This window comes from Castor canadensis, chromosome 2 (assembly GCF_047511655.1).
Source record: "Castor canadensis chromosome 2, mCasCan1.hap1v2, whole genome shotgun sequence".
Lineage (NCBI taxonomy): Eukaryota > Metazoa > Chordata > Mammalia > Rodentia > Castoridae > Castor > Castor canadensis.
The window spans coordinates 189559998-189585375 of NC_133387.1; the positions used below are offsets into that span (position 1 = coordinate 189559998).

The window sequence follows — 25378 nt, forward strand, 5'->3', positions numbered from 1 at the left end:
GGAAGTGGAAGAGCAAAAGTCTTGACTATTTTGTCTGTAGGTGGACAGATCATGGAGACCACTGGGTGCCAAGCTGAGGAGTTTGAACAGGTTTCTGTAGACAATGTTAACCTAAGTAATAAACAGGGAGAGACTCTCTAAAGAAAAATAATTTTATGTAAGAATGAGCATGGTATTGCAAGTCTGGTATATGCATGCTGTAACAGATCATACAACATCTGAGGAGGCAAAGGAAGACAAGGATGTAACTGTTCACATTAGATCTCCCTGTCTACCTGGGACTTCGCAAAATAAATATTATTTCGTAGAAAGTGATTCAATCTTTGCGTTTTAATTTATATCTGATTATTTTGTAGATCTTGAAATTCTAGATTGAATTCTAGTTTGAATATTTCTAGTAGCATAATAAGGAAAAGATACAAATTGAAAAGGGCAGCTGAGAGAGGGGAAAATTCATCCTGGTTGCATTTTCCAGGAATGGTTTTCATTTCATGTAACACATTTATCAATTCCCAGTTAAGTGCAAGGAACTGCTTTAAGAGTTGGAGGTTTCAGGATGAATAGGATATGATTCCTGTAATTGAGTGGCTCATAGGAACAGAAGTAATTCAGAGGTGTGTGAGACTGTGAAGGTGCTGTGATAAAGCATGTTGAGGGCTGTGGGAGAAAATAAGCTTGGGGAGGCTCTCATGGGCAGGTGGGGCTTTTGGAAGACTCTTGTCTGTGTGAGGAGGAGGAAGTATGGTATATTAGGTTCCAGCTGCCACTCTGCTGTGCATCGGTAGCATGTAATACATGGTGCCATTTATTTATTTCCAACTGTGCTTCCCCAGCTAGGTCATGAGCAGCTTTGAGGCAGGGCAGTATTTATCTTTCTGTCTACAGTATTGCAGACACAGAAGGTCATTAAGAAATGTCTCAGTGAAAAAAATGTAAGAGTATTGTATGAGAATGCAAGTTATTTCCATATATACTTATATAAGTAAAAAAAGCAAAGTAATACAAATTTTAAAGAATAATGACATCCCAGTTGCCTCCACATTGGGATATGTAGCTTGGCTATTTTTAGAATATGCAACAAAACGAAAATGCACCTTACAGGTTGGGTGATCTTAACCTGTCTATAAAAATAATCTGTCTTTTTGAGCAATATCATTATGAGGATTAAAAAAGATGTTTGTGAAAGTACTTGGTACCAGGTAGTCTCTCTGTGAATTAATATTATTTCTTATTCATCAAGCCCCAGGCCTCTGCCAGAGAGAAGATTTAGGTGTTTGGTAAACTAGCTCTAGTGTTTCCTCCATGCCACTTCACTATTATTTCCTGTAAGGAGAGTCGCAGCGGTGTTTCTGAGCCTTCTCCCTCATCCTCAGCAGAACTTTCCCTGCCCAGCAGGAGGAAGGCCTACAATTCTTTTCCTTTTTCCCATTTTTATTTGGAAAACTTTCTAATGGGGACTTTCAAAGACACATAAAAGCTGGGAGAAGAATGCAATGACCTTCATGTAACTCTTACTCATTTTAAGAAATTATCAAGTTTTCTAATCTTTTCTCATTCATCCTCCCACCATTTTTTTCTTACTGGCATATTTTAAAAGAAATCTCAGAAATTAGATCATTTTACTGTATACATCTTTAACCCATTTTTTTACAAGACCACTACATCATTGTCATTTCTAACAGAAACAAAGATAAATCTTTAATTTTATTTACTACCCATTCCATGTTCAATTTTTTCCAATTATTTTTATGACACATTTGTTCAAATAATCCAAATAAGGACCCCACATTAATAATTCCTTTTCATTAAAACTCCAATCCAAGGTATACATGCAGTTGGTCCTGGGTTAAATCCTCAACATACACACATACTTACTCCAACCTGAGGATGGTGTCTGTCTTGGAAACAATTTGTTGTATCAACTTAGGTGTGGGAAATTCAAGACCACAGGTAATATTACCCACTTTTTCTCTGTACCATACACACAAAAAAGGCAGCTCCTAATCTACCCAGTGCTGACAGCACCCCAGCCTACCCTTTGAGCTTGAAGAAAAGAAGATTTGGGGTGAGTTATCTGCCAAGTAGAGTAACTTACAGTATTACCTGTTCCAGCTCAATTTTTTTCACGTCTCTTGTTCATTGTGTTGTGTGTTAGGGCTGGGAAGCTAAATGATGAAGAGGTGTGTGGCACAGAGTGGAGCGTTTAGGGAAAGGTCCTCAGGCTTAATCCTAACTTATCTGATCTCAGTCTTTCATAAAACTAGCTGTTCGAAATTCTCCCAGCAAGAATAAGAAAGAAGACTTCCACTTTTCTGCTCCCTTTCTGTTCTGGCTTCTATATAGTCACAGGAAATTTGCTGAAATGTATGCATTGAGATGAGGCTGAGGTGTCTTAGAGGTTATCACATCTAACCTTCCAACCAGAAGATAGAATACAGCCCTGTGGTAATAGGAACTAACACCTATATTAAATCCTGACAGCATGTAGTCGAGTGGCTCAAATATCTGGGGCCTCCAAGTCCAACTCCCAACCTATGGGAGGCCTTTCCACAAGGCTCTCAAGTGGTGAGGTCCTTACAGTGCTCGCTGTCTGCAGGTGTCCTCCTGTGTTCATGGAATTCCCCCACCATGACTTTCAAGTCTCTGTCTTAGTTTTGCCCTCACTTGTTTCACAGAATCTCACAATTTGGGAGTGAGGGCAGGAGATATAACTCCATGATAGTTGGAAAATGAACTTCAATTTACAGTAAAAAATCGCTATTGCTTTAGCACAATTAGATTAAATATAAACAGGGTTAATACCAGCTCATATTTAATGAGCACTTGTCATGCACTGTATTAATTTTCTAGAGCTACCATAAGAAAGTATCACAACTGCATGGATTAAGCAAAACAAATACATTTTGCTCAAATAATGGAGGCTAGATTCTAAGATCAAGGTGTCAGCAGAATTGGTTCTTTCTAAGGGCGATGAAAAACACTCTCTTCCACACCTTTCACCTAGTTTCTAGTGGTTTGCCAGCAATCTTTGGCATTCCTTAGCTTGTAGAAGCATCACTTTGGTCTCTGCCTTCATCTTCACATGGTGTTCTCTGTGTGTGTACAACTGAATCCAAATGTTCCCTTTTTATAAGGATGCCAGTCATTGGATGAGGGCTCCAGCCTAATGACTTCATCTTAATTAATCTGCCATGATTCTGTTTCTAAAAAGGTCTCATTTTGAGGTACTAGGGGTTAAGATGTCTAACACAGGAATTTTTTGGAGGGGTGGACACAATTCAACCCATAACATGTCCAAGTGTGCTGCTCATATTTTGTAACTTTTATTTTCACAGCAGCATTTCCAGATAGGTCATGTTATCCTCATTTTAGAGATAAGGAAACTGAGACTTAAGTAATGAAGTAATATGTTCAAGATTGCATAGCCAGTAAGTGTCAGAAATTGGACTAAGAACCTAGACACCCTGATTCTAGAACCCAGTGTTTTAACAACTTCATTGTCATGTCTTATCTGCCCTTATATTCTTATCTCCTTTTCTCTTAATTGTTGCAGGAAGTTAAATGTCAGAAACTGAATGTTACAATTCAGTAAAAAATGCCACAATGTACCCCCAGCACAATTAAAAGAAAAGAAAAAAAAAAAAAAAGTTAAAATTTCTGGGACATCCTAACACTGCCACCTCGTGGTGTAAACAATTAAAGCAGTCTCCTGTCTCAGGCTTCCTGATAAAGTTGCATGATGCAAAAAACCGCTCACAGGCTTTCCCTTCACATACACCAACACTGTTAATCAATTATAAATTCTACTTGCTCCTGCTGTAAACCAAACACAGGGCCTGTGAGAACAGAGAAGTACGGAACAACACAAGGGTGGAGCCCTTTGAAGGGATATAAATTTTGCTGATTACCATATGTAACTGATCATAGAAAACTCTTATTCAGTAAGGTAATATATATATTTAACAGATTTATATTATTGGAAACTTAATACCAGTCTTACTGTATTTTGGAAAACTTGTTTCTCCTAGTGTCTTAGCTCTGATGATCCATTCTGGTCACTGTTTCTGCTGTTCAAATTCATTATTCAAAAATAATTCAAGATTACTTAGCAATTAGTAACATTTATTGTTCTTTGGAAGAAAGACAGAGAGGGCTGTGTAGAATGATTGGCCTTGTTGCTTCTCCATCTCGATTGTGAGGTTTTCTAGGTCTTCATTTTAACACATCTACCTCCACCATTAGGTAGGTCTTAAAATAAGTTCAGAAGTCATGTGGACATGACAGGCTGAGATTAAATGAGAAAAACATCATATTGAAATTAAATAATTTTAGAGCTGTAAGACACATTGGACTTTAGTCTAGATTATACAAATTATTTGTATTTCTGTAGCGGAAAGATGGGAAATCTTGGGAGGAAAGAAGTCTCTGAATTCGCTTTTCAGGGCAGCTCCTCACAGTTCTCTTCAGCCTGCAAGGGATGGCAAAGGTAGGGTTTGGGATCTGGGCCTGAGTCTGGGGCCAGAGTGCAGCTGATAGCTTTCTCAGCGACTTGTTGTCATCGTATATCAGAGGTTCTCAGATGTTTTCAACCACAATATCATGGCAAACTAGTGTGCTGAGCTCAGAGGTGAGTAATATGTTTCCAATAATCACAGTACCAACATTTGCAAATGCTTTTCCTTAAAAAATTTTCAAATAACAGAAAAAGTTGCAAGTAGAGTATAAAAAACATCTACCACCAAATCATCTGAGAGTAAGTAACCAACCTCATGCTCCATCATAGCCTTGACACTCTAATATTCATTCCTACAAACAAGGAATTCTCTTAGCTTCAGCACAACCATTGAAGTTAGGAGATCAGCATGAATATTACTACCCTTGTCTTCCTTTCCTTATCCTTCCCTTCCCTTCCTTTCCCTTCCCTTTTCTTTTCTTTTCCAGTGCTGGGGATGGAATCCAGGGCCTTATGTGTGCTAGGCAAGCACTCAACCACTGAGCTGCACCCCTAGCCCTAGGAGAACTACCATTTCAAATGATGAAACATAAACTCGATGTTCAACTTGAACATAGCAGGCACAACATTTAGCAAATGTTTGCTAAAGAAGCAACGTGTAAATATTAGAGGTAGAAATGGAATTGAAAAAGTAGGAAGAAAAACGATACTGAATAATTGATATTTGGGGTAAGACAGGCTGTGTCCAAATATAGAAGGATGAAATCTTATGGGTCCCAGTGGAAATGACACATATAATGACAAAAAAGATGATGCTGAAGATCAAAGGGCCCCTCTGATAACCTTAATCTCTTTTAAAGATTAAGAATGTATCCTTACTTCTAGTTTTAGTGACATAATTAAAGTAAGTTGTTATCACCATTCCCCAGCATCTGTTTACTTGTTACTATGCCTCCTTCTTAGGCAGCAGGAGTTCTTTTCAAACTAAAATTGCCCAATTACCTTCTCCACCCAGGAAGAGTGTGAAAAACATGTCCCATTAACTTTTCAGCTGAAAGATTCAGACAATTTTACATTAGTCTGGAAGATTCGTTGTACATATTCAACAGCCATTGGTTACCTATTCTGCACTGGGCTGTCATGGGTTGATGAAGGCCAGTTAGGATTCCTGTCTTCCTGGAGCTTGCTGCCTACCTGGCTGGATTGGTAGGGCACAGTGAAGGATAGAAAGACAGATTATAGAGTCGACATGGAAGCAAAATAGGAACTTGGGATATTTTAGCACAACGAATCAGGACTTGACACCATGGGCTCACTGTTGTTGCTTAAAAGTTGTAACTCCACAAACACCCCTCCACGCAGAGTAGGCAGAAATAGTATTTTTGCTACTCACTCTGTTTTCTGCCCCTTTAAGGCAGGTATCCAGGCAATGGTAACAATCTATTACATTCACTATTACTCTGACACAGACTAGTTAACTCTCTTTCCTTTGGGACTCCATATATGAGAAGCAGTTGCTAAGTTATTAAAAGATAATGTGTAAGAGGACAAGTTCAAATGGAAGATTAAGACGCTGACGGAGATTGCCTATGACTCAAATAGCAGCCTTCCGACCTTCCAAGTATTGATGACTGATGCTAGGCCAAGGAACTTTTCTCTAGATTGGAGACCAAACGTGTTTGAAATAGCCAAGTCCCTAAAACAAGAGTAGGATTATTATCCTTATTAGTATGCTTATGCTGCAGTAAAACAAACATGGAAACAGAACAATGTGTAGTTTCAGGGCTGGGAGCACCAATAAGCCCAGAAGCAGAGACACAAAGTTCATTTTTAGTTCCTAAAGTATTTCCAAGTTGAATATTCTATGTTTAGATGTCAGGAGAAAGAAAAAAAAAGGTCCCCAGAGGCCACACGCAGAGGAAGGGCTGTAGACACAGACTGACTAACATTCTGCTTCCTGCTTTTTATTTGATTTTATTCTTTGAAAAAAAAAAAAACAGATAACGAGAATTTCTGATGCACAGGCCAGCTTGGGGCTTTAGCACATGGGGTTTGGAATAACTCTGTAGTTCCTGTCTCTTTGTGATTATGTGTGCTGCTGTACAGAACAAGGAAAACAACTGGGAGTTGCTGGGGTTTCCAGGTGCCACAGCCACAACCCCTTACCCTGCCAGGTAAAGCACTGTCCCTCGGTCAGATATAACCAGGCCACTGACGTTCACTGAGAACCTCCTATGTGCTGAGGCCTGGGCAAGGCGCCTTCTCATAAAGTCAGGCTGGGTGAGGGGCTGGGATAAGGGATATAGCCAGAACTTGGGGTTCCAACAGGGACAAATGGGGTCCACATGCCGCCCCCCTCCCGATAGCATTTTCATAGACTTTCAGAGTATTTTCCTCATAGAAAGTAGGAGAATCTTGCTTCTTGTTTCTTTTGCATTCCTGTTCAAGTTTTTTTTTTTTTCACATGTCCTAATAACCATAAATTTCATTCTCCACCCATCCGGATTCCTTGCTCCTCCCCACTCTGTCCGGGGAGAATTCATAAATGTCATTGGTCACAAATCCACTCTCCATGCTCACCAGAGTCACAAACCCACTTTCTGAAGGGTTCACAGCTATGTTGTCATAGTCACAAGACATGTCGTCTGGAGTGGCTTCTCCCGAACACACACGGAATGAAATATTTTTCAGGTCTGGCCGGGGCTCGGCTAAGTCAGCTTCGCTTTGTTTCCTTATGACGCTGTAAACCTCCAGATCTGGGCTGTTTTCTTGGTGAGGAGAGGGCCAGATGGCGTGCTGCTCTTTTGTGCTACAGTCTGGCTGCTCCCGTTTTCTACAAGGAAAGAAAACCAGGAGACTGAGAATATCTCTGGGGTCTTCCTGAGACAGGAAGAAATAACCAACCAAAGGTAGCCACTAAGCCATACTTCTCACCTACCTAAACCTGCAGGCCAGGGCGTTGGGGTGGCATGTGTGTGTGTGTGTGTGTGTGTGTGTGTGTGTGTGTGTGTGAACAAACCAGGAAAGTGTTATGTTCAAAGCGATTGTGTATCTGTCATTCATTGTTCCCAGAGTGTAGGGAACAGATTATTCTAGGCCCCTGGAGTCCCTCGAGGGCCCAGGAATAGAAATGGATGGGCAAAAAATAATCAAACTTAAAAAAAACCCAAAACTTGTCTGTAAGTAAAATCTAGCATGTCCACTCCTTATGAAAACAGGGGATACATCAGAGTGGAATTAGTAATATATGGACACGATCGCCAACAGAAACCCTATTTTTACATCATATTATAGTTTCCTTGAAATGTCTTAGGCTTATCTCCACTTCAAAATTGTGATAATTATACACACTGCTAAGTAAAGAAGTAGCATAAAGAACACATGCACCACTGGATCACATATTCACTTTTAGAAGTATTTTGCTAAGCTATACAACAGTATAATCTGCTTCTTTTGCATCTCAATGTATTTTGTTTTATGCATTTAAAGATATTGTTCTAGGAAGAGGTCCATAGGCCCTGCCAGGTCAATATAGGGTCTATGTTATCAAAAAAAAGGTTAAAAACTCTTGGAATAGATAAGATTCCAGCTTGTGTTAGAATTCCCTAGTCCTGGTAAGGTGTTGTGTAGATTGAGGAAGGTAAATCAACCAACTGTAGAGTAAGCAGTTAGAAAAAAATTATTTATTTTTGTGTTACTGAGGTTTAAACTCAGGGCCTCTTGTCTGCTAAGCAATTGCTTTATCACTTTAGGCATGCCCCCAGCCCTTTTCTGCTATGGGTATTTTTTGGATAGGGTCTCACATTTTGCTTAGGTCAGCCTTGCACCATGATTCTCCTATCTATGCCTCCTGTGTAGCTGGGACTATAGACATGGAATTCCACACCTGGTTTATTTGTTGAGATGAGGGTCTCACCAATTTTTTTGCCCAGGCTGGCCTTAAATGGTGATCCTCCTGATTTCTGCTCTCCCCTCCCCCAGTAGCTGGGATTATAGGTGTCAGCCACCACACCCAGCCAGGAAAATATATTTGTAATTGTTTCACCGGAATTTTACTTTTAGATTCAAAGGAAATAAGTAATAAAAATTACAATAATGACTAACATTTTGAGTATTTATTATCTGCCTATTCTGCATGTATTTACTGTTTTAATTCTTATAATATCCTTTAAGGAAGTTATTAAACGAAACAGTTTCTATGTTGTAATCTTCCTGATACCACTCAAATTAGTTAACAAAGGAAGTCAAACTTAAATTGGACCTTAATTTTCCTGTTGTAAAAATGGGAATACCATCCTTCTTTTGTGTATACTATAGTGATGGGGAATAAGAACACAATGGAGAACAGTTCTGTGTTCCTAAAAACTGGGAGCACACGACCCTGACCATAAAGGGAGGTTATATAGCTGTTTTGTGGCAATCCACTCTTGCGTATTCAATTAAGTTAATTAATTAAAGGGAATTTGGCTCTTTTGTTTTGAATGAAGTGACTTTGTGTCAGATGCTTACCAGAATGCTTTGGAACAGTCATTTTTTATGTGGTCCATTAGTCATTCCTTACTCAACAAACATTTTTGGAATGATGACCTATATTCATGAAAGTACTTTGCTGGGTGATACATGGATACACAGAAAGTGAATAACAGGGGATCACCCTTCAAGTTGTTTAAAGTTTTCTACACACACAAAATAAAGAAAGAAAGCTCACTCTCTTAATCACAGCTCAGCACAAAAGGCTCAGTCCTTCTGGATGCCCTAAGGCTGCAACAGAATTCCCTGTCAGATTTACAGTGGCCCTTCTCTTGGACCTGCCATGGCATTTAACGATGTCCACAGGACAACGGCCAAATCTCAGAGTGCAGAGAACACATTACACGATGGTTTTACTTGCCTCCTTCTACAGATCCAAACCCAACACACAACTGTGGTGACCACAAGGAGGAGGAACAGGGGGATGCTGGGGACCAGGATGTAGGCAAGATTTAAGGCAGTTTCTGGAAAGGAAAAAGTATCATATCAGCACTAGTGAGTTGTTTGTTTTGTTTTTCCTTCAAACCAGGCTTTGAAAAGCATAATTGACACAGAGTATTCCAAAGAGTATGTTGGCAGAAGGTGCTAGATGCTTGAGTTACCCAGTTAGCAAAAAGTCTTTTAGTTTCAACAAGTCAGCATTTGCTCTCTGTCCTGTTATTCTAAATATAGGCAAAAATAAGTTTACATTTTTGAGTCTCTTGTTAATATCTTAAGGGCATGTTGGATAATTTTTTTAAATTTAATTTTTTAAGAATCATTGTTGTACTGGGGGCACATTGTGACATTTACAAAAATTCTCACAATATATCATAGTTGAATTCAGCCCCTCCACCATTCTCCTTTATCCCCCTCCCCCGATTCCTGGAATAGTTTCAACAGCTCTCATTTGTCCATTTACATACATGTGTACAGAATATGTCCGCCATATTCACCCTCCCATGTTGGATAATTAAAAAAAAACTTAGAGGAAAGAGATTCTCTCTTTCCTTGTCCTTCTCCTTAGTGAAGCAGGGGTTGTTGTGGATGGCATTGATGCCTTTGCCTTTATGGACAACCACAGTAGTTCCCGAGCTGGGGGTGGGAAAAAGGGAGGGGAAAAAGAAGCAAACCAGAAGTCTCAGTGTCATCACTAGGAAAGAGAAGGGGCCTATGAATTACTGTAAAACCTTCCACCCTTTCTGACCAAGGCCAGCTGGATTCAGCTGGGTCCATGCACAGTGACTATGAAGAGCATTAAAGTGCTACAGGCCTGATTTTTTTTAAACTTCATAGTTCTTAAGACTTAGAAATCATTCCCACTCCCTCCAGGGACTTCGGAAGGGAGCAAGGATTGGAAACTAATCCCTTCCTCCTCTCATGGATCTAAGATTTCCAATCATCTAGAATATGTTCCTTTTTAAAATGGTTCCATGAGGCTAAAACCCTGTCAACCATCAAAAACCAAAAAAAAAAAAAAAAAAAAAGCACTCTGAAAATCTACTTTAAATATTACTATAATAAAAACTAAGAGCTGTCCCAGAATGGTGGTGGACAGGGCCAGCAGTCTGCAACAGGAAGACCAACCATGTGATTATATGGTAGGGGCTATGAGCTGCGTGGTAAAAGCCCAACTTCCTCTGGAGATTGAGTTGCATCTCATGAACAACGATCAGTCATGCCTTTGTAATGACACCCCAATAACATCTCTGGATACCAAAGCTCAGTGGAGCCTCCTGATTGGTGTATGTATTTATGTGCCAGGAGGAGTGTATTAGTTACTTTTTCCTAACTGTGACCTAGATAGCTGAGAGAACAACTTAGAGGAGGAAAAGAGGAGAGGATTATTTGGGCTCAGTTTGAGAATGTTCACTCCATGGTTGCTTGGCCCATGTGTTTGGACAGAACATCAGAATGGCAGGAGTGTGTGAGGGAGGAGGCGGTTCACCTCATGGTGGACAGGAAACAGAGAAAGAGGAAGGGACTGAATACAGGTCTAACCTTCAAATGCATGCTTCCTGTGACCCACTTCCTTCAGTTAGACCCACCTCCTAAATTTTCCAGAACCTTCTAAAAGAGCACCACCTGCTGGGAACCAAGGGTTGAACAAATGAGCCTGTAGGAAACATTTCATATTCAAACCATCACAAGGAGGATAACACATCCCGATTCCACCCATAAAGGTCACAGAAGACTCCCTATTTTGGAATCCTCCAGACCCCCCTCCTGTGTGTCCCTTCATTGGACTGCTCTTGACTTGATCCTGTTTGAGTACAGTGTTTTCCTGGGTTCTGTGAATTGTTCTGGTAAATTACTCAACCTGGGAGGGGCCATGGCCACCCCTGGGTTTCTAGTTGGTTGGTCAGATGTGCAGGTGGCCTTCGGACCCCCAAACTTGAGACTGATGTCTGAAGACAGGGCAGATGTGAACTGTGTCTTTAAGCTTGAGGGAGTCTTGTGCCGACTTAGTGTCAGAACTGAATTGCAGTATTACAATAATATCTTTCATTTTATGGACACAGTAGTGCTCTGCAGTAGGTAAGAAAAACATCATTATTTCCATTATGTAAATGATTAAACTGAAGCACCAAGAAATTAGGTTTTTTTTTTTTTAAGTTGTCCAGTGACAAGAACCCACATTTCCCTGTTGAAACTCAGGGGGAGCATAAAGATGAAAGTCTATTAGCACTCTAACTTACCACCCCATTTTCTTTTACCTTTTATGATCTAGCTTTTTAAATGTTTTTGTCCATTTCCTCTATTTGTTTCACAGATATTAATCCCAGATTTGTACATCACAGCTGGAGTCTTTCTGGTCTTACTTCTCTACATCTACTCTCTCAGTCCCTACCCTACTCCAATCCCATGACCATGGTAGTTCCCAAGGCTTTGTCTTCATGATAAATGACAGGAGCTTTCACTTCCTGTCTAGTCTGATAACCAACTGTCTTAGGATGGCTCCAGTTGCATATTTCACTGTGAAATCTAACATTTCATACAGTTTTTGCAAAGTCACAGATGCCTTGCCTAAATTCCATTTTTAAGGAGCTATGGGAAGAACAAAGTAAGGAAGGTAACATGGATAATTTGTGATCAAGGGAGTCACATTATCTGTTTTCCCTAGGTAAGTTCTGTACACACCTTTGCTTTCTTTAAGTGTTTCTTTGGCATCTTCTTTCTGTGTTTCTTCTGGAGGTATGGGTGTTGCTGGCTCTATTCTCTCACCTGAGAGAGAGACACACATGAACTTGAGAACTTGGAGAGGAACTATAATTCAGGTATTCTTTGAGGTTGTACCATGTTCAAAATGAGATGCCAAAAAGCAGTAGCACTTTGTCTAGTGACATTTTATAAACATAGAAACAAAGGGTTGAATTTTCTACCCTAGAGATTTAATTGTTATTATCTTTTGGTGAGACCCTTGCTGTCAAGGATCAGGCACCAAAACAGCCAACAAATAGCTGGCACTGAGCCATATAAACTACTGAGGTGCCCAAGGGGAAGAGCCAATGACTACGGCTATGACCATGAGAAATCAGTTTGGTTCATTTCTTGTCTCATCAGATTAAGTTATTCCTTTCATATTGTCAATAGTAATAAGTAACATCCTAAACTAAATTTGCAACTGTTGCATTTCAGCTTTGACAGAAATAAATAATAGCAGAGAGTGAGACTAATGAACTAATTGTTATGACTAGGTGTGGCTTATACCTGTCCAGCTTGTCTGGGTTAACACCAGTGGTCTTTCGGTTGAATAATCTGGTCTAAAAGATATTTGGTTCAAATTCTATAAAGAGGGACTGCAAAACAAGTCCAAATTAACCCAAATCTTACATGACGGTCTTACCTCCAGGCCTCGTAGAAGGAGCTGTTGGCTTCTCTGCAGCAGAAAGAAACAAAATAAAAAACAATAACTAATTTCTCTTGCCTTGGAATGAAATAAGCTAGAGTATGGTACCCACTTCCAATAAATTTTATTTATCATTATCATATTACTCCTTGTTGCCAGATACCAGGAAATGGTTTAGTTAAGCCAAAGAAATACTTCTGCATACTTTGCTTCAGTGCTTTTTTTCTTTTTCAGAAAACTTTAAAATATGGAAATTTCTAAATGTGCACAAAAGTAGTAAGTCTGACATAATGAACCAGCTTTCTCTCCTATCAAAGAATAGCTATAATAACGATAATCCTTACTTGCCTGCTACACATCTGGCCTGGATTATTTTAAAGCAGTCAAAGACATTTTATCAGTTTATTCTGGGGATATTTTAGAGAGTAACAAGTACTGCTCTCCAAGCAGTGGAAGTATTTGAGTGCCTGGCCAGCCCCAAGTTAGAGACTGGTGATGGGCCCTGAGGTATTTGAACTATTTCCAAGAGCCTAGGAAAGTCAGGTTGCACAGATGAGCCAAGTCAAATGTTTTTGCTTTTGACTGACTTCTTGTATAGGCAGTCAGTCTCATATGTTAATCAGATGCTTTCGAGTTCACAGGGACTGGGCCCTTAAGGGCCCCCCAAAAGGCCCAAATTACAAACCTATTCTGAAGTTTCATTCTGAAAGGACAGAAACATTGGGGGTTTGAACTTAAGGCTTCAGGTTTACAAGGCAGGTTCTCTACTGCTTCAGTCTTTCCTCCAGCCCATTTTGCTCTGATTATTTTGGAAATAGGACTTTAGTTTTTCCTTCTGCTCTAAAGCTTCCCGACATCTCTGGGATGATAGGCATGCACCATCATTCCCAGCTATTGGTTGAGATGGGGTTTTGCAAACTTTTTGCCTGGGCTGGCCTTGAACTGTGATCTTTCTGATCTCAGTCTCCCAGGTAGCTAGGATTACAGGTGTGAGCCACTGGCACCCAACTAAATCCATTTATTTTTAAGCCCACTTATATAGTACCCACTATGTGATACTGTTTTAAGGGTTTTATAAACATAAGCTCAATCTTGATAATCACCTAAGAAGGAAGCACTATTGTATTTTGATTTTGTATATTGTATTTTGATTTTGTAGAAAACTACTATACAGAGAGATTATGTAACTTCTCCAAACTTCACAGCCAAAAAGTAGCTGGTCTATTATTTCAACCAAATAAACTCAAGTAATTAAAATAGGAAAGAAACAACTGTGCTTGGTACTGGAGATAAAACAGCAAATAAGAAATAATTCCAGTCTCTAAGGAGCTTATATTCTACATGATGGTCATAAAATCTGGACAAATATGAAAACATTAATATGAATTTTATGATATCACATTGAAACACGTAGTATTCCATGACAATCTGTGATCTATACATATTGTTGTCTTTCCACACAGTCCACTATGCAGAATGGCAGTAAGTATGGCACTTCATCTGTCATGGCTTAGATGATTTCGCTCTGATTTTCCCTGAATGTTCCTGTGCCTTTAGTGTACTCCACAAGTAACAAGTGTTCAGATCTGGATAGCATGCCACCTGCTGCAGAGGCCACATATTTCAATAGTTTTAGAGATGATTCTCCCAGTCCCTTGCCACTGTAGCATAATGGGACAGTGTGCCATCCTGTGGGACCCAGAAGCAATCTTCCTCTAGCTCACTAAGTGGTTAGACATCTATGTTTCCAGACTTCATGCCAACCATGTAGTGAAAGGGACAGACCTGTAGACAGGTGGTTGAAGTACTGTGTGTATGAGGTGCTCTGATCTTCATGCGAGGACCACCTAACCTAGTTTTGAGGGGTCCTGCAGGCTTCCTAAAGGAAATTATTTTTTTACTTCCTATTTTGAAACAATTTCAGATTTATGAAAATTTGCAAGAAGAGTAAAATATCTTTCACCTTATCATTTTACCATATTTTGTGTACTTAATTATTCTATCTATCCATCTATCTCTGTCTTTATTCATGTTTATATGCATACATACACATACATAACTTTCACAGTGCTCTTTTACTCCTAATGACTTCAATCTATATTTTAAAAGGGAGGGCATTCTCTTACATAACCACAGTACAATGATCAAAACCAAGAAATCAACACTGATATAAAACAATATTGTCTAATCTACAGACCTTTCACATTCTTCCAGTTGACCTAATAGTAGCAAAACTAATGAAGAATATGATTTCAAGTTCAAAAATAAAGGAATGTTAATGAAAATTTCAAAATCTCTCATTTTGAAAAATGTTAAAGAAGTATGACCATTTAAACCATGAAGCTAGTAGAATATAATTAACAAAAATGATGGAAAGACAGTTTGTAAAAAGTGCTTTGCTTTCACTGCTCTGGAAGGTGTGGGTCTTTATAACCTCACCGGCTGAGGCAACTCTGCATGGTGACATCACCGGGTCACTGGAGAAGAGAACTCATCTGAGGGGGTAAGGAGGAAGGAAAACATCTTTCAGCAGCAAAAAAATTGCACCCAAAGCACAGTCCAAACAACGTAAAAATGACAGTACTATTTAGTCCCAAACTAGATAGAACTAACAAGTCACTATTCCTGTCAGAAAAGAATGCAGAATTGGGGCCAAGCAGTTGGCTTCAGGGAGGTGAGAAACTTCAGGGATGGATCAAGAATGAGTTCAAGTTTAAATCTTAGTTACAAAAAAGGAGTTTAGGAAACTTCAGCAGAGGGAGACTATGGGCTTGTAGCCAGTTTAAAACCCTTCAGATCTGGAAGCAAATTCGAGATGAATTTGCAAGGCATATCTAGAGGGGATGAGTGGTTTGGGAGTTTTAAACTTGTTCATCAAAGTGCCTGTTATCTCTGCCTAGTGCCAGTGGAATCGGTGTACTTTATAATGTTCCTCCTTGGGTCATTCGTGTGTTTCCCAGAAAATATTCTTGCTGTTAAGAACAATGGTCAGCCTATTCCAAGCTCCTACAGCCAGTCTCACATGTGGAATGAGTAAGCATTTGTGTTTGTCCAGAGAGAGCTTTTTCTGGATGTTCTCAGAAGTCCTCCTTTACCACCCATAAATCAGATCCTTCCTTTTTTCAACCCTTCTCTTAGCATCTGATAACCTTCCTTTGCTAGAATTACTCCTCCATGAAGAAGTGCCATTACACTTCTCTTTACAAGAATTCCAGAAGTCTGACATTGTTGGCATTTATCACAAGCTTTCTCAACGACCACATAACAAATTCTTGGTATTAGCAGCTGTTTATGAAGTGGGAGAGGAGGCTGAGAATTCAGCCACGTAACTTGGGAGAGGATTCCTTACCATTGGAATATTTGCAAATGAAATTGTTCTTCACATTGCATCGGTCATCGTTCCACTGGAACATGTAGTAGCCCCCGATGCCGGCGGGTGCCGATGGCTGATGGTACATGACCACACACACCTCGCTGCCACAGGAAGGCTCATCCACATACCAGTTCCTATAGGAAAGGTTTAACAGTAGAGGCAACTGGAGAAACAGACCCTCAGGACTTCCAGGATTTTTGTCTTCCTATCAGGTTCTACTGAGCCATGAACAGAAGATTCTGCTTCAGAGTGTGACACAGAGAGAGTTGAAGCACTGCCAAAAGGCAGAACCATGTGCCCTTTAAGATGGATGCCACAATCAATGATCTGACATTTACCACAACCTCTTCTCAGAGAGAAGTATATAAGCATATAATATCTGCAAAGTGATTATAAGAAAAAGCAGCAAGCAGGGCTAGTCTGGATGATCTTATTTCGTTTTTGCTGATTGTGTTTTGTTTCTCTTTTTTCAGAGATCAGACTCACTGAGAAGAGGCATGGCATATCTTATCCTGATGTTTCCCTGCTTCTCAATAGCCGTGGTTCCCATCTACCTCTGGATGGTAGATGGGAAGTTAAGCATCTGAGTGAGACATGCCAAAATACAGAGGTTGTCAAAGCAGGTGAGGAGCAGGGACAAGGGCAGGAAGACTACTTGGTCTTTTTCTGTTTTAAGTCATTTATATTTGATGAGGCCAATAAGCCTCTTGTCTTCCTCTGCCGCATGTCTTATCTTTGCCACCTTATGTACCCTTGTAGCAGCTTTAACAGCATTAGTTCTACTGTCCAGTGGTAACTGGAGTTAAATGGTGCTGCCACTCAGTTGGATATGTGAGGGCTGGGTTAAAGCCTTGGTTCCCATTGACAGTCTAAATCTGTAAGCACCCATCCTATCTGTCGACTCAAGGCTGGGCTTTGTGGCTTACCTGGCTACCTACCTGAGCTGTTTCCCTGCGGGCCCCTTGCCCTGACTCTCAGACTATGTAGTGGGGCACTGCTACTCTTCCTAGCTTCTCTCAGAGCCCCTCCTCAGGTAAGAGACAGCTAAGAGACAGGTCTCCTGGTAGTGTTACTATATGGCTCTGCTTCAGTTCTGTGTTGTAAGTCAGCTAAAGGGAAAAATCCTTTGTTGTATTCACTGGGTTGAATTTCACGAACAATAGCTGAGCTTGCAATAACCACTCCTTGGACATTATGCTTGGCTGGTGGTAGGCTCTATCAGGGCACCTCATCAGTTACTTCCAGACTATTTTCCAACCCCATTGGCCTTATAGCTTTATAGTATTTCATCCCACAGATAGATAGAATACATTCCTGGCATATGCTTTGGACTTCAGTCAGTTTTCAGACTCATAACTCACTGATAAAGGGAAAGACCAGGTTCCTAGGAAGAAGACTCTGCAACGGTGTGGTGGGTGCATATGATAATAATTTTCCCTGTTCTTCCCTCAAAGGGACCTTTAGCCATTTACTTAAGCAAGAATACACTGAGAGAAAAAGAGAATACACTGAGGAAGAAGATATATCCAAGTATTATAAGGACCGTTGGACACAGGGTATAAGTTAACATTGATACTCAGACTTGAAGTGTCACCAAAGCTATCCATTACAGTGGGAGCATACTGGAGCCAGGTATTAAATAGAGGAACAGCTCACTGTAGGATCCAGCCAGAAGTCATTGTTTCAATCCCTAAATGTACAAATTGAATTGATGTATTTGGTAGTTGGTATAGTTCCACATTGGTTATTTAACCTATTGAAGTAGAGAAGGCCAAGTGGAAGCCTCTGAAACTACATTCCTCCCTACCTCTGCCAGACAATAAATCAACAACAGTCTCTTAGCAGGGGAAGATGGAGGAATGTAGTGCTACCTTTAAAGACCAAAAGAATGCAGGATGATGTTCCCCATTATATTTCTATTGAATACACTAACCAGATTCCTGCAAAAACCCAGCAGATCCTATAGGATGATACCAAGCTCAACCAGGCAGAACTCTGATTTTAGCTCCTGGGGCTTATGTGGTATCTTTGCTAGATACAGATCTGGAGAACACATTCTTCCACATTCTGTGAAGACAATCCGGAACAGTTTGTGTTCACAGGGACTGGACAACAGCCTACCCTCATGGTCTTGCCTTAAGGCTATGTTGATTTTTTCCACCTTCTGTCACAATATGTTGAGAAGAGGCCTGGATTTCCTAGAAATCTTGCAGAAAATCACACTGGTTCATTATATTGCATTGCTGAAACCTTGCCAACTGGACCAGGTGAGCAAGAAGTAGATAGTACACTGGAAGCTTAAGTAAGACTCATGTGCTCCAAGGGTGAGAGATAAACCCTAGGACATTCAGGGCTCTGCCACCTCATTAGAATGTAGAGATGTCTAGTAATCTAGAGAATGTCAGCACGTCACTTTCAAGTTAAAGAACTACTGCATCATGGAGTAATTTGATGAAGGATTCCAAATGCAGCAAATTTCACGCTTGGGAATACTGCTTGGGCCCACATACCAGCTAACATGAAAGATGCTCAGCTCTGAGTAAGATCCAGAGCAGAGGATTCTGAAGTAGGTCAAGAAGACTTGCACTTGGGCCATATGATCCCATAGATCCTATTATTAGACATGTCAGTGGTGGGAAAAATAGTGCCATATAAGATTCTTGACAAGAATCACAATGCAGACTACTGGGTTCTGGAGCAAGGTCAAATCATCTGTAGTCACCTTTTGAAAAAACAAGTCCTGGATTTCTACTAACCAAGGAGCACCAACCAAGAGACCATGCAGCCCCACCTGCCTATCATAAGCTAGGTACTGTCAGATGCACCTTTTATCACAAGTCTGAATTAATCATTGTAAGGTATATACCTGAAGAGGTATATCCAGGACCAAAGGGCATTGTATGACATCTACCAGTGCCTCAGCTCACAGCAGTGATGCATGGAAGAGTTCCTTATGACTAGCTGATGTAGGTAGTCTGAGTTTGGTTCATGGATATGTCAGCTAAGTATGGGCAAACAAGCTGAAATGGCCAGCTGCTATACTGAAGCTCATCTTAGAGGTGGCCTTGAAAGCCAGTGGTATGTGGACAGCCTCCCATTGGCCGGAGCCTAGTCAGTGCACCCAGTTAGCCACTTTGGAAATAGAACTTATTGGAAGTTAGAATATATAAAGACTCAGGAGAAAGGCAAAGAGCATGGCCAGTTGATAAGAGTCTGGAACGAAAAGACTGGAAGACTGGGAAGGAGGACATCTTGTATAGAGTGATATGAACAGACATATGGGAGAGAGCATAAAGTCTGACAATTTTTCTATCACATGAGAAAGTCTACCAGTGAGCATCTACCATGAAAAAGGCACTAATCAACCAGGGAGACAAAATGAGCCATCCTGGTGATGACAGCTAGCATGTTACTAGCCAGCCTGGTACTAGTCTGGTACTTGCACAATAAATACCTAAGTAGAGTAGCCATGGTGGTAGGATGGAGGTTGTTCATGAGCTCAAGAGACTGGCGGTACACATCAAGAATGATCTAGCCTGGACTGGAGGCATGGCTCAAGCAATACAGTACTTGTGAAGCAAGCACAAAGCCCTGAGTTCAAATCCCAGTACTGAAAAAAAAAGAATGATCTGGCTACTACTATTGTTCAATGTCCAGCCTTCCAGCAACAGGGACCAATGCTAGGCCTGACATAGCACCAACACTTGAGGGGACGAGTGTAAATACACTGAACCCTTGAATGAATAGATACACAATCTGCTCATGGGTTTGCCTCTCCTGACTTAGGATCTTAGTCAGCACCACTATCCAGAGGTGTGCATGGTATTTAATCTATCAAAATAGGATCTCAAATAACATTTCATCAGACAAGGGGATCTATTTTACAGCAAAGAAGGTGTGGGAGTAGGCACCTGGCCGTGAAATTTACTAGTCAGATCACATATTGCACCATCTTGAAGCTGCCAGTTTGATAGTGATGAAATAGCTTATTAAAAACACAGCTGTAGCATCAGCTTAGAGAAATACTGTGGGAAGGGCATCATCCAAAAGCAGTATATACCTTAAATTGATGATTTATATAGTCCTGCACGTGCAAGAATAGAAGACGTGGGTCTGGGACCAACAGATAAAAGCAAGAGTACCATCAATGGTAGTGAACTACTTGGGGCATTTATACTCCTTGTATCTTCAGTACTTCGGGAGTTTAGAAGTCCTTAGTTCTTGGGGAGGGGATGGGGAATACTTCTAGAATATATAGCAAGAGTCTTATTGAGCTACGAGCCATGGCTATAACTTGGACACTTGGAATTCTTATGTCCAGGGACCAGTAGTCGAGAAGAGATGTCATTATCTTGGCAGGAGGTAATGGACTCTACTCATGAGGAAGAGGTAGGTTTGCTGTATATGTTATAGGCAGGGAGAAGATTCCTAGGTTATCTACTTGGATATCTCTTGGTACTTACTTCCCAATTTTTGATGGTCAATGGAAAAGTACATTAGTTACAGCCCGAGAAGTGCCAGGTGACTAGGGCCTCAGACTCTTCAGAGATGAAGGTCTGGTCATGCCACTGGGTCAGCCATTAAGACCATCAAAGGGTCCAGAATCTGGACTGTATACTAGAGGAAGAAAGTCAGTAAATATCAGTTTTGTACCTGGGGCTATCTTCAGTCCTTTTCTGGGTTTTTCCTAGGAAGAGAAGCCCATGAGAATCCTGGAAGAGATTCTCCCAGAACTTACACAAAGACAAGATCCGATCAGTATAATGGGTAGACAGTGATAGATGCTGACATGCTGTGTTAAATGTAACAGGCAAAAATGTGCTTTTGTCTTCATCCTTTGACTGATAATGACTTTGGCTGTTTTTCCTTATAATTGCCATACCAATTGGATTTTTTTGCTTATGACTTACATCTCTTTACCTAAAGGTATTAACTCTTTGTTATATTTTTAGAGACATTTCTCTGGTACCACGTCTGTCACTTAATCTTGATATATTACATGCTTGTCCATGTCACTGCATTTTTTAGGGAGGAATGATGGCAATGCCATGGTGCCAATGATGTGGTGTGAGGGGTCATCAGTGTCTTGATGCTGTGGGTTTAATAGGGTCCTACAAACTGCAGCCTCCCTGAAGTCCCCACTCTTGGCAAATCCTTACTGTTAGATCTTGGCTCTTTTTTCTTGCCCCCATCAATAGTTCTCCACCATCTTGAATCCTATCCTACTAGCTCTATGGACCTTTAGTCTATCAGTGGGATTCTAATCTGAAAGGCCAAATAGCCAGAACCACTGGCTTTAAGCATCATGTACCATTGAAACAATGCTGCTGGGCTTCACCCACCTGAACAGGGCTCTTTGGATATCAGCTGGATTCGAGACAAGGCTGCGTTCACCACCTTCACCACATTGCTCTCCTGTCAGTGATTATTCTGATGTTGTGACCTACCAGGGATCCGCTTGACTAGGTCTCCTCTTCACCACAGATCTGGCATTGTCCACCCAGCCTGCCTCTTTTCTGAATTATGTCAAGGGAGTCAGATGCTGTGGGTTCCACACACTTACCTAAATTTTGATGTGCTGCCATCTGTCCAGGCATAAAGGTCCTGGCAGGCTGTGCTATTGCTTTGTTTCTCTGCATGCCTCCTGAGCCCAATCCAGAAATCACCATCAGAAGCCAAGAGGTTTTCAATGAACTTTTCTATCAGTTTCTGCTCATCTTCAGACTCGATGCTGACTAGCTGGCCCCCATCACTCCCGCAGGTTTCTTTGGCTTCCTCAAAGTTCAGTCTTCGAGAAGCATCATGAAAGTAAATGACTTTATAACAAGGCCTCCGGGTCCCTCCCAGGCAGACCAGCTGCCCTAGAGAAAAAAGAAGGCAACCGTTTCAGTGTCTTCCAAAAGTATACTAGGACAGCTGTGCTCCAAGGCATCTGAATGAAGCTATTTCTGGGTAGGAGTCTGATCACTCATTACTCATCAGCAGACTATTCGCATGTCAGTTAGGATTCCCAGAGAAAATTAATATCCCTTCCAGCATGTAGCTGCCATGACTTCAACTCTGATGCCCACATTGTATGGGGACACCATATCTTGTTTGTTCTATTACAGATTCTTGAAAAGCAGACATGACTATCTTTTAAAAGAAGATTTATGGCGTCACTTAAGGCACACAAATCACTTTTATGCCATTAGGGAGTCTCAGGGGGCCAGCTAGCTTGAAGTGAATATCTCTGTTAAGTGGTTCCTTCAAGTCAGTGAGGCACTCTGAAGTCAGACATGGATTCCTCTATCCTGAAGTCTTCTGCCTATGCAGCAGGACTAATTCACTTAGTCTCTGCTGTGAGCAGAAGCTAAGGGCATCAGATCCGTGGGCTTTTCTGATACTGACAGTCAGTCCCCTGACTAGAGACAACCACTAAGGTTTACTGAATTTTTCCAATGTGCCACTAACTACGGCGAGCCCTTTGCATTTACGTACATACTGTATTTCCTTTAACCCTTTTAACCAGCCCTTGATATAGATACTGTTTATGCCCCATTTTACAAACGAGAGAACGGAGACGCAGAGAAATGAAGTCATTTGTCTAAGGTCACACTGCTATCAGCAGCATCAACCAAGTCAGAGTCCAGAGCTGATTACAAAGTCATGCCCGACCACTGTGCTATACTGCCCACTGCCTGCTGCCTCCTTCGCCTCAGGCTCTGGTTGCCCTGACTGACACCTGAAAGACTAAAGACTATTTCAGACACCTGGATGGGATTCCACTGAGCAGCAACTAACGAATCATCCACCTGCACACACTACCCTAGCCTGTGTGTGGATGATGAGTTTTATTGCAGCCTAAACCTTAGACTCAATGTTCTGTTCAGTGAACACTTGTCAAGTGCATCCTCTTTGCCTGGTACTGTGCTAGGTGCTGGGAATGCAGGAACAAATGCCATTCCTAGGCCACTGGAACATGCAGTATATGTTTCTGGATCTATGAGTACAAAATGAAAACCACATTTCAACAAGAAGAGCGGTCTCCTGCAATGAAAGAGCCAAATTGTGGGCTGTGGGTGTGAATTACTGCCACAGAGACAACAGTAAGGGATTTTGGTTTGGGAACCTCTTCCCAGGCTTTCTGGAATGTTCTCATTTCTCCAACTTGTTTTGCAGTTGTACAGGGAGTAACTTTCACTATTCCCAGTTCTGTCCAGGCTATAGGGCAAAAGGCCCTAGACAGTTAACTGCACTATTAGTGCTAAATAGGAAAGAGATGATCCAGAAAGTTCCAGGGAATCTTTACTATTGTCTATGTCTTCTCATCACTTTTCTAAAGAAATTCTAAATGTGCAAGAAACTGGAAGAATTTTGCACGTTCTCCCTTTCCCTGTTATTCCTGGCTGCTAAATAAAGACTCTCTAACTGGACCAGTCCACCAGTAAATTAGGAGTACTCAAAAAAGGGTGTCTTCACCAGGAAGTGTCTGCCATGCACCCTGGGGAGGAGAGTGGGCTAGCCCAGCTTCTCTGGTTCCTTAAAAGGGTTGCAAATCAGGCTGCAGCGGAAAGACCCCGGAAACCCTCAACCTGACCGCTAGCATAACATAAGCGCGACTTGAATTTACTGGCAGTCCCTACTACTTTTCCATGCCAGATTGTCAAGGGGAAACATAACACCTTAATCCAGTTTCCTGTATGGGCCAGTCTGGCCACACATCCCAAGTCCACGGGTGAGTGCGACAGCTGGAAAGAGGCCCGAGGCCCCATCTGGTTCCCCTGCCTTCAGGAAGCGTCTTTCTCTTCTCATTTGCAGGAAGGGGAAGGGCGGGCGGGCATTCATTCCCACCACCACGTACAATCCTCACCCAAGCAGCAGCTCATTTCAGCCACCCTCCCCTTTTGCTGCCTCGAACCACACCCCCATCCTGAAACCAACTTTAGCTTCCTTAAGTCAGCCCCACGGGCTGGTTCACCCTGGTGGAGGAGACTCCCAGTCTTCTCAGTCCTGGTGCCCGAGAAGGGGACGTGAGAAATGGCACAGAGATTGTCCCCCAGACATGCAAAACAATTTAAAGAGGCAAGAAGCCAGAACACTGTACCTCCTCTGGGGTCCAAGTCCGAGGCTGCAATGACACGACGGAAGGAAGGAAACAAACAGAGAGTCATTCCCCGAAGCCAGGCGGGGTTCGTCCCGCGCTAACTAAGCCGCTTTCCTGATCTCTAAGCGCTGGCGTTCCAGGCGCTGGAACCTTCCTCCAGAAGAGACCAGGAGCAACAGGCAGGGTTGCCGCAGTACCCAGCACCGCCAATCCAGAATCCAGCCCTGTGCGTGACAGTTTCCCCGAGGGGGTGGCAGGTGGGAGACAGTTGGAGGACCTGCTCCGCATGGGGGCCTGGGCACTACCGCACTGCGCTCAATGGGACGGCCTGAAGGAGCACCCACAGAAGCAGGTCTGCCCACTGCTCTACCCAGCCTGCATCCTCTGACCCACCCCGGTAACGGGCCGAAACGGATTTCGAGCGTTCCAGGATACTCAGGAAACAGCGGTCCCTGGAGTCCCAGACGCGGGCGATTGTTCCCTGGAAACCGAGGACCCCAAAGGGCTGGCGTGCACTGGGTGCATCAGCCCAGCCGACCCGGCACCAGCCTCCTACCCAGAGCGCGCACTCACCGCTCAGCAGGCGGCTCCTCGCGCCCCGCGGTCCCGCCAGCAGCACCGCCAGCAGCACGGACCGCAGCACCGCTCCCGGCTGCATAGTCCGACTCCAGTGCGCCCTGGGACACCCGCGCGCAATCGCGGCGGAGCCAGAGGACAGACCGCTGCGTGCGCGACGACTGCGGCCGCGGCAGCAGCATCACCCTTGCACAGACGGATTCCGCACTGGGAGGAGTCCGGGAGGGCGCAGAGTCAGTTGGTCGCCCCTCCGCCGCCTGGGACGTCACTGCGGGGGTGGGGAGGAGGCAAGCTCCGTGGGCAGGTCAGCCCGCAACAGCCTCCTTTCGCGCGCTGGGTGACAAACATCGCCGCCTGGAGGGCAGTGAGCCGTGGAGGGGCCCGGTTCCCTATTCCGTATTCTAGCACCCCCCCCCCCAGAAAAATCTTGAGTTTGCGCTGGGCATGGGGCAGAGGGAAACCCCAGTACTACTTCTCTAAAATTGGATGAAGCGCGCAGGGTGTCCCAAATAGTATCACATCTTGCCCCCA

General features: G+C 42.3%; 2 protein-coding genes across 10 annotated transcripts in view; one reads left to right on the forward strand and one right to left on the reverse strand.

The window, feature by feature from the left end:
- Window positions 1-25378, forward strand: part of Btg4 (BTG anti-proliferation factor 4) — a 101054-nt gene that overhangs the window by 26291 nt on the left and 49385 nt on the right. Inside the window, exon 2 of the mRNA XM_074066756.1 lies at window positions 16659-16808. The gene's annotated coding sequence lies outside the window, so the exon portion shown is untranslated. The remainder of the gene's footprint in view (window positions 1-16658; window positions 16809-25378) is intronic.
- Window positions 1686-25081, reverse strand: Layn (layilin). Of its 9 annotated transcripts, none has more exons than XM_074066752.1 (9): window positions 24845-25080; window positions 24272-24295; window positions 21749-22046; window positions 16162-16319; window positions 12810-12842; window positions 12104-12187; window positions 11011-11047; window positions 9345-9447; window positions 7148-7286 (listed from the first exon to the last, which is right to left on the reverse strand). In XM_074066752.1, the coding sequence occupies exons 1-8, from the start codon at window positions 24927-24929 to the stop codon at window positions 9351-9353; spliced, it is 816 nt and encodes a 271-aa protein (XP_073922853.1). In that variant the 5' UTR covers window positions 24930-25080; the 3' UTR covers window positions 7148-7286; window positions 9345-9350. The 9 variants fall into 9 exon arrangements, 7 of the variants coding, with proteins under 7 accessions (XP_073922849.1, XP_073922850.1, XP_073922855.1 ...); XM_074066751.1 differs by having other exon boundaries at window positions 11011-11050; XR_012445619.1 differs by having other exon boundaries at window positions 7267-7286; window positions 10964-11491; window positions 24845-25081.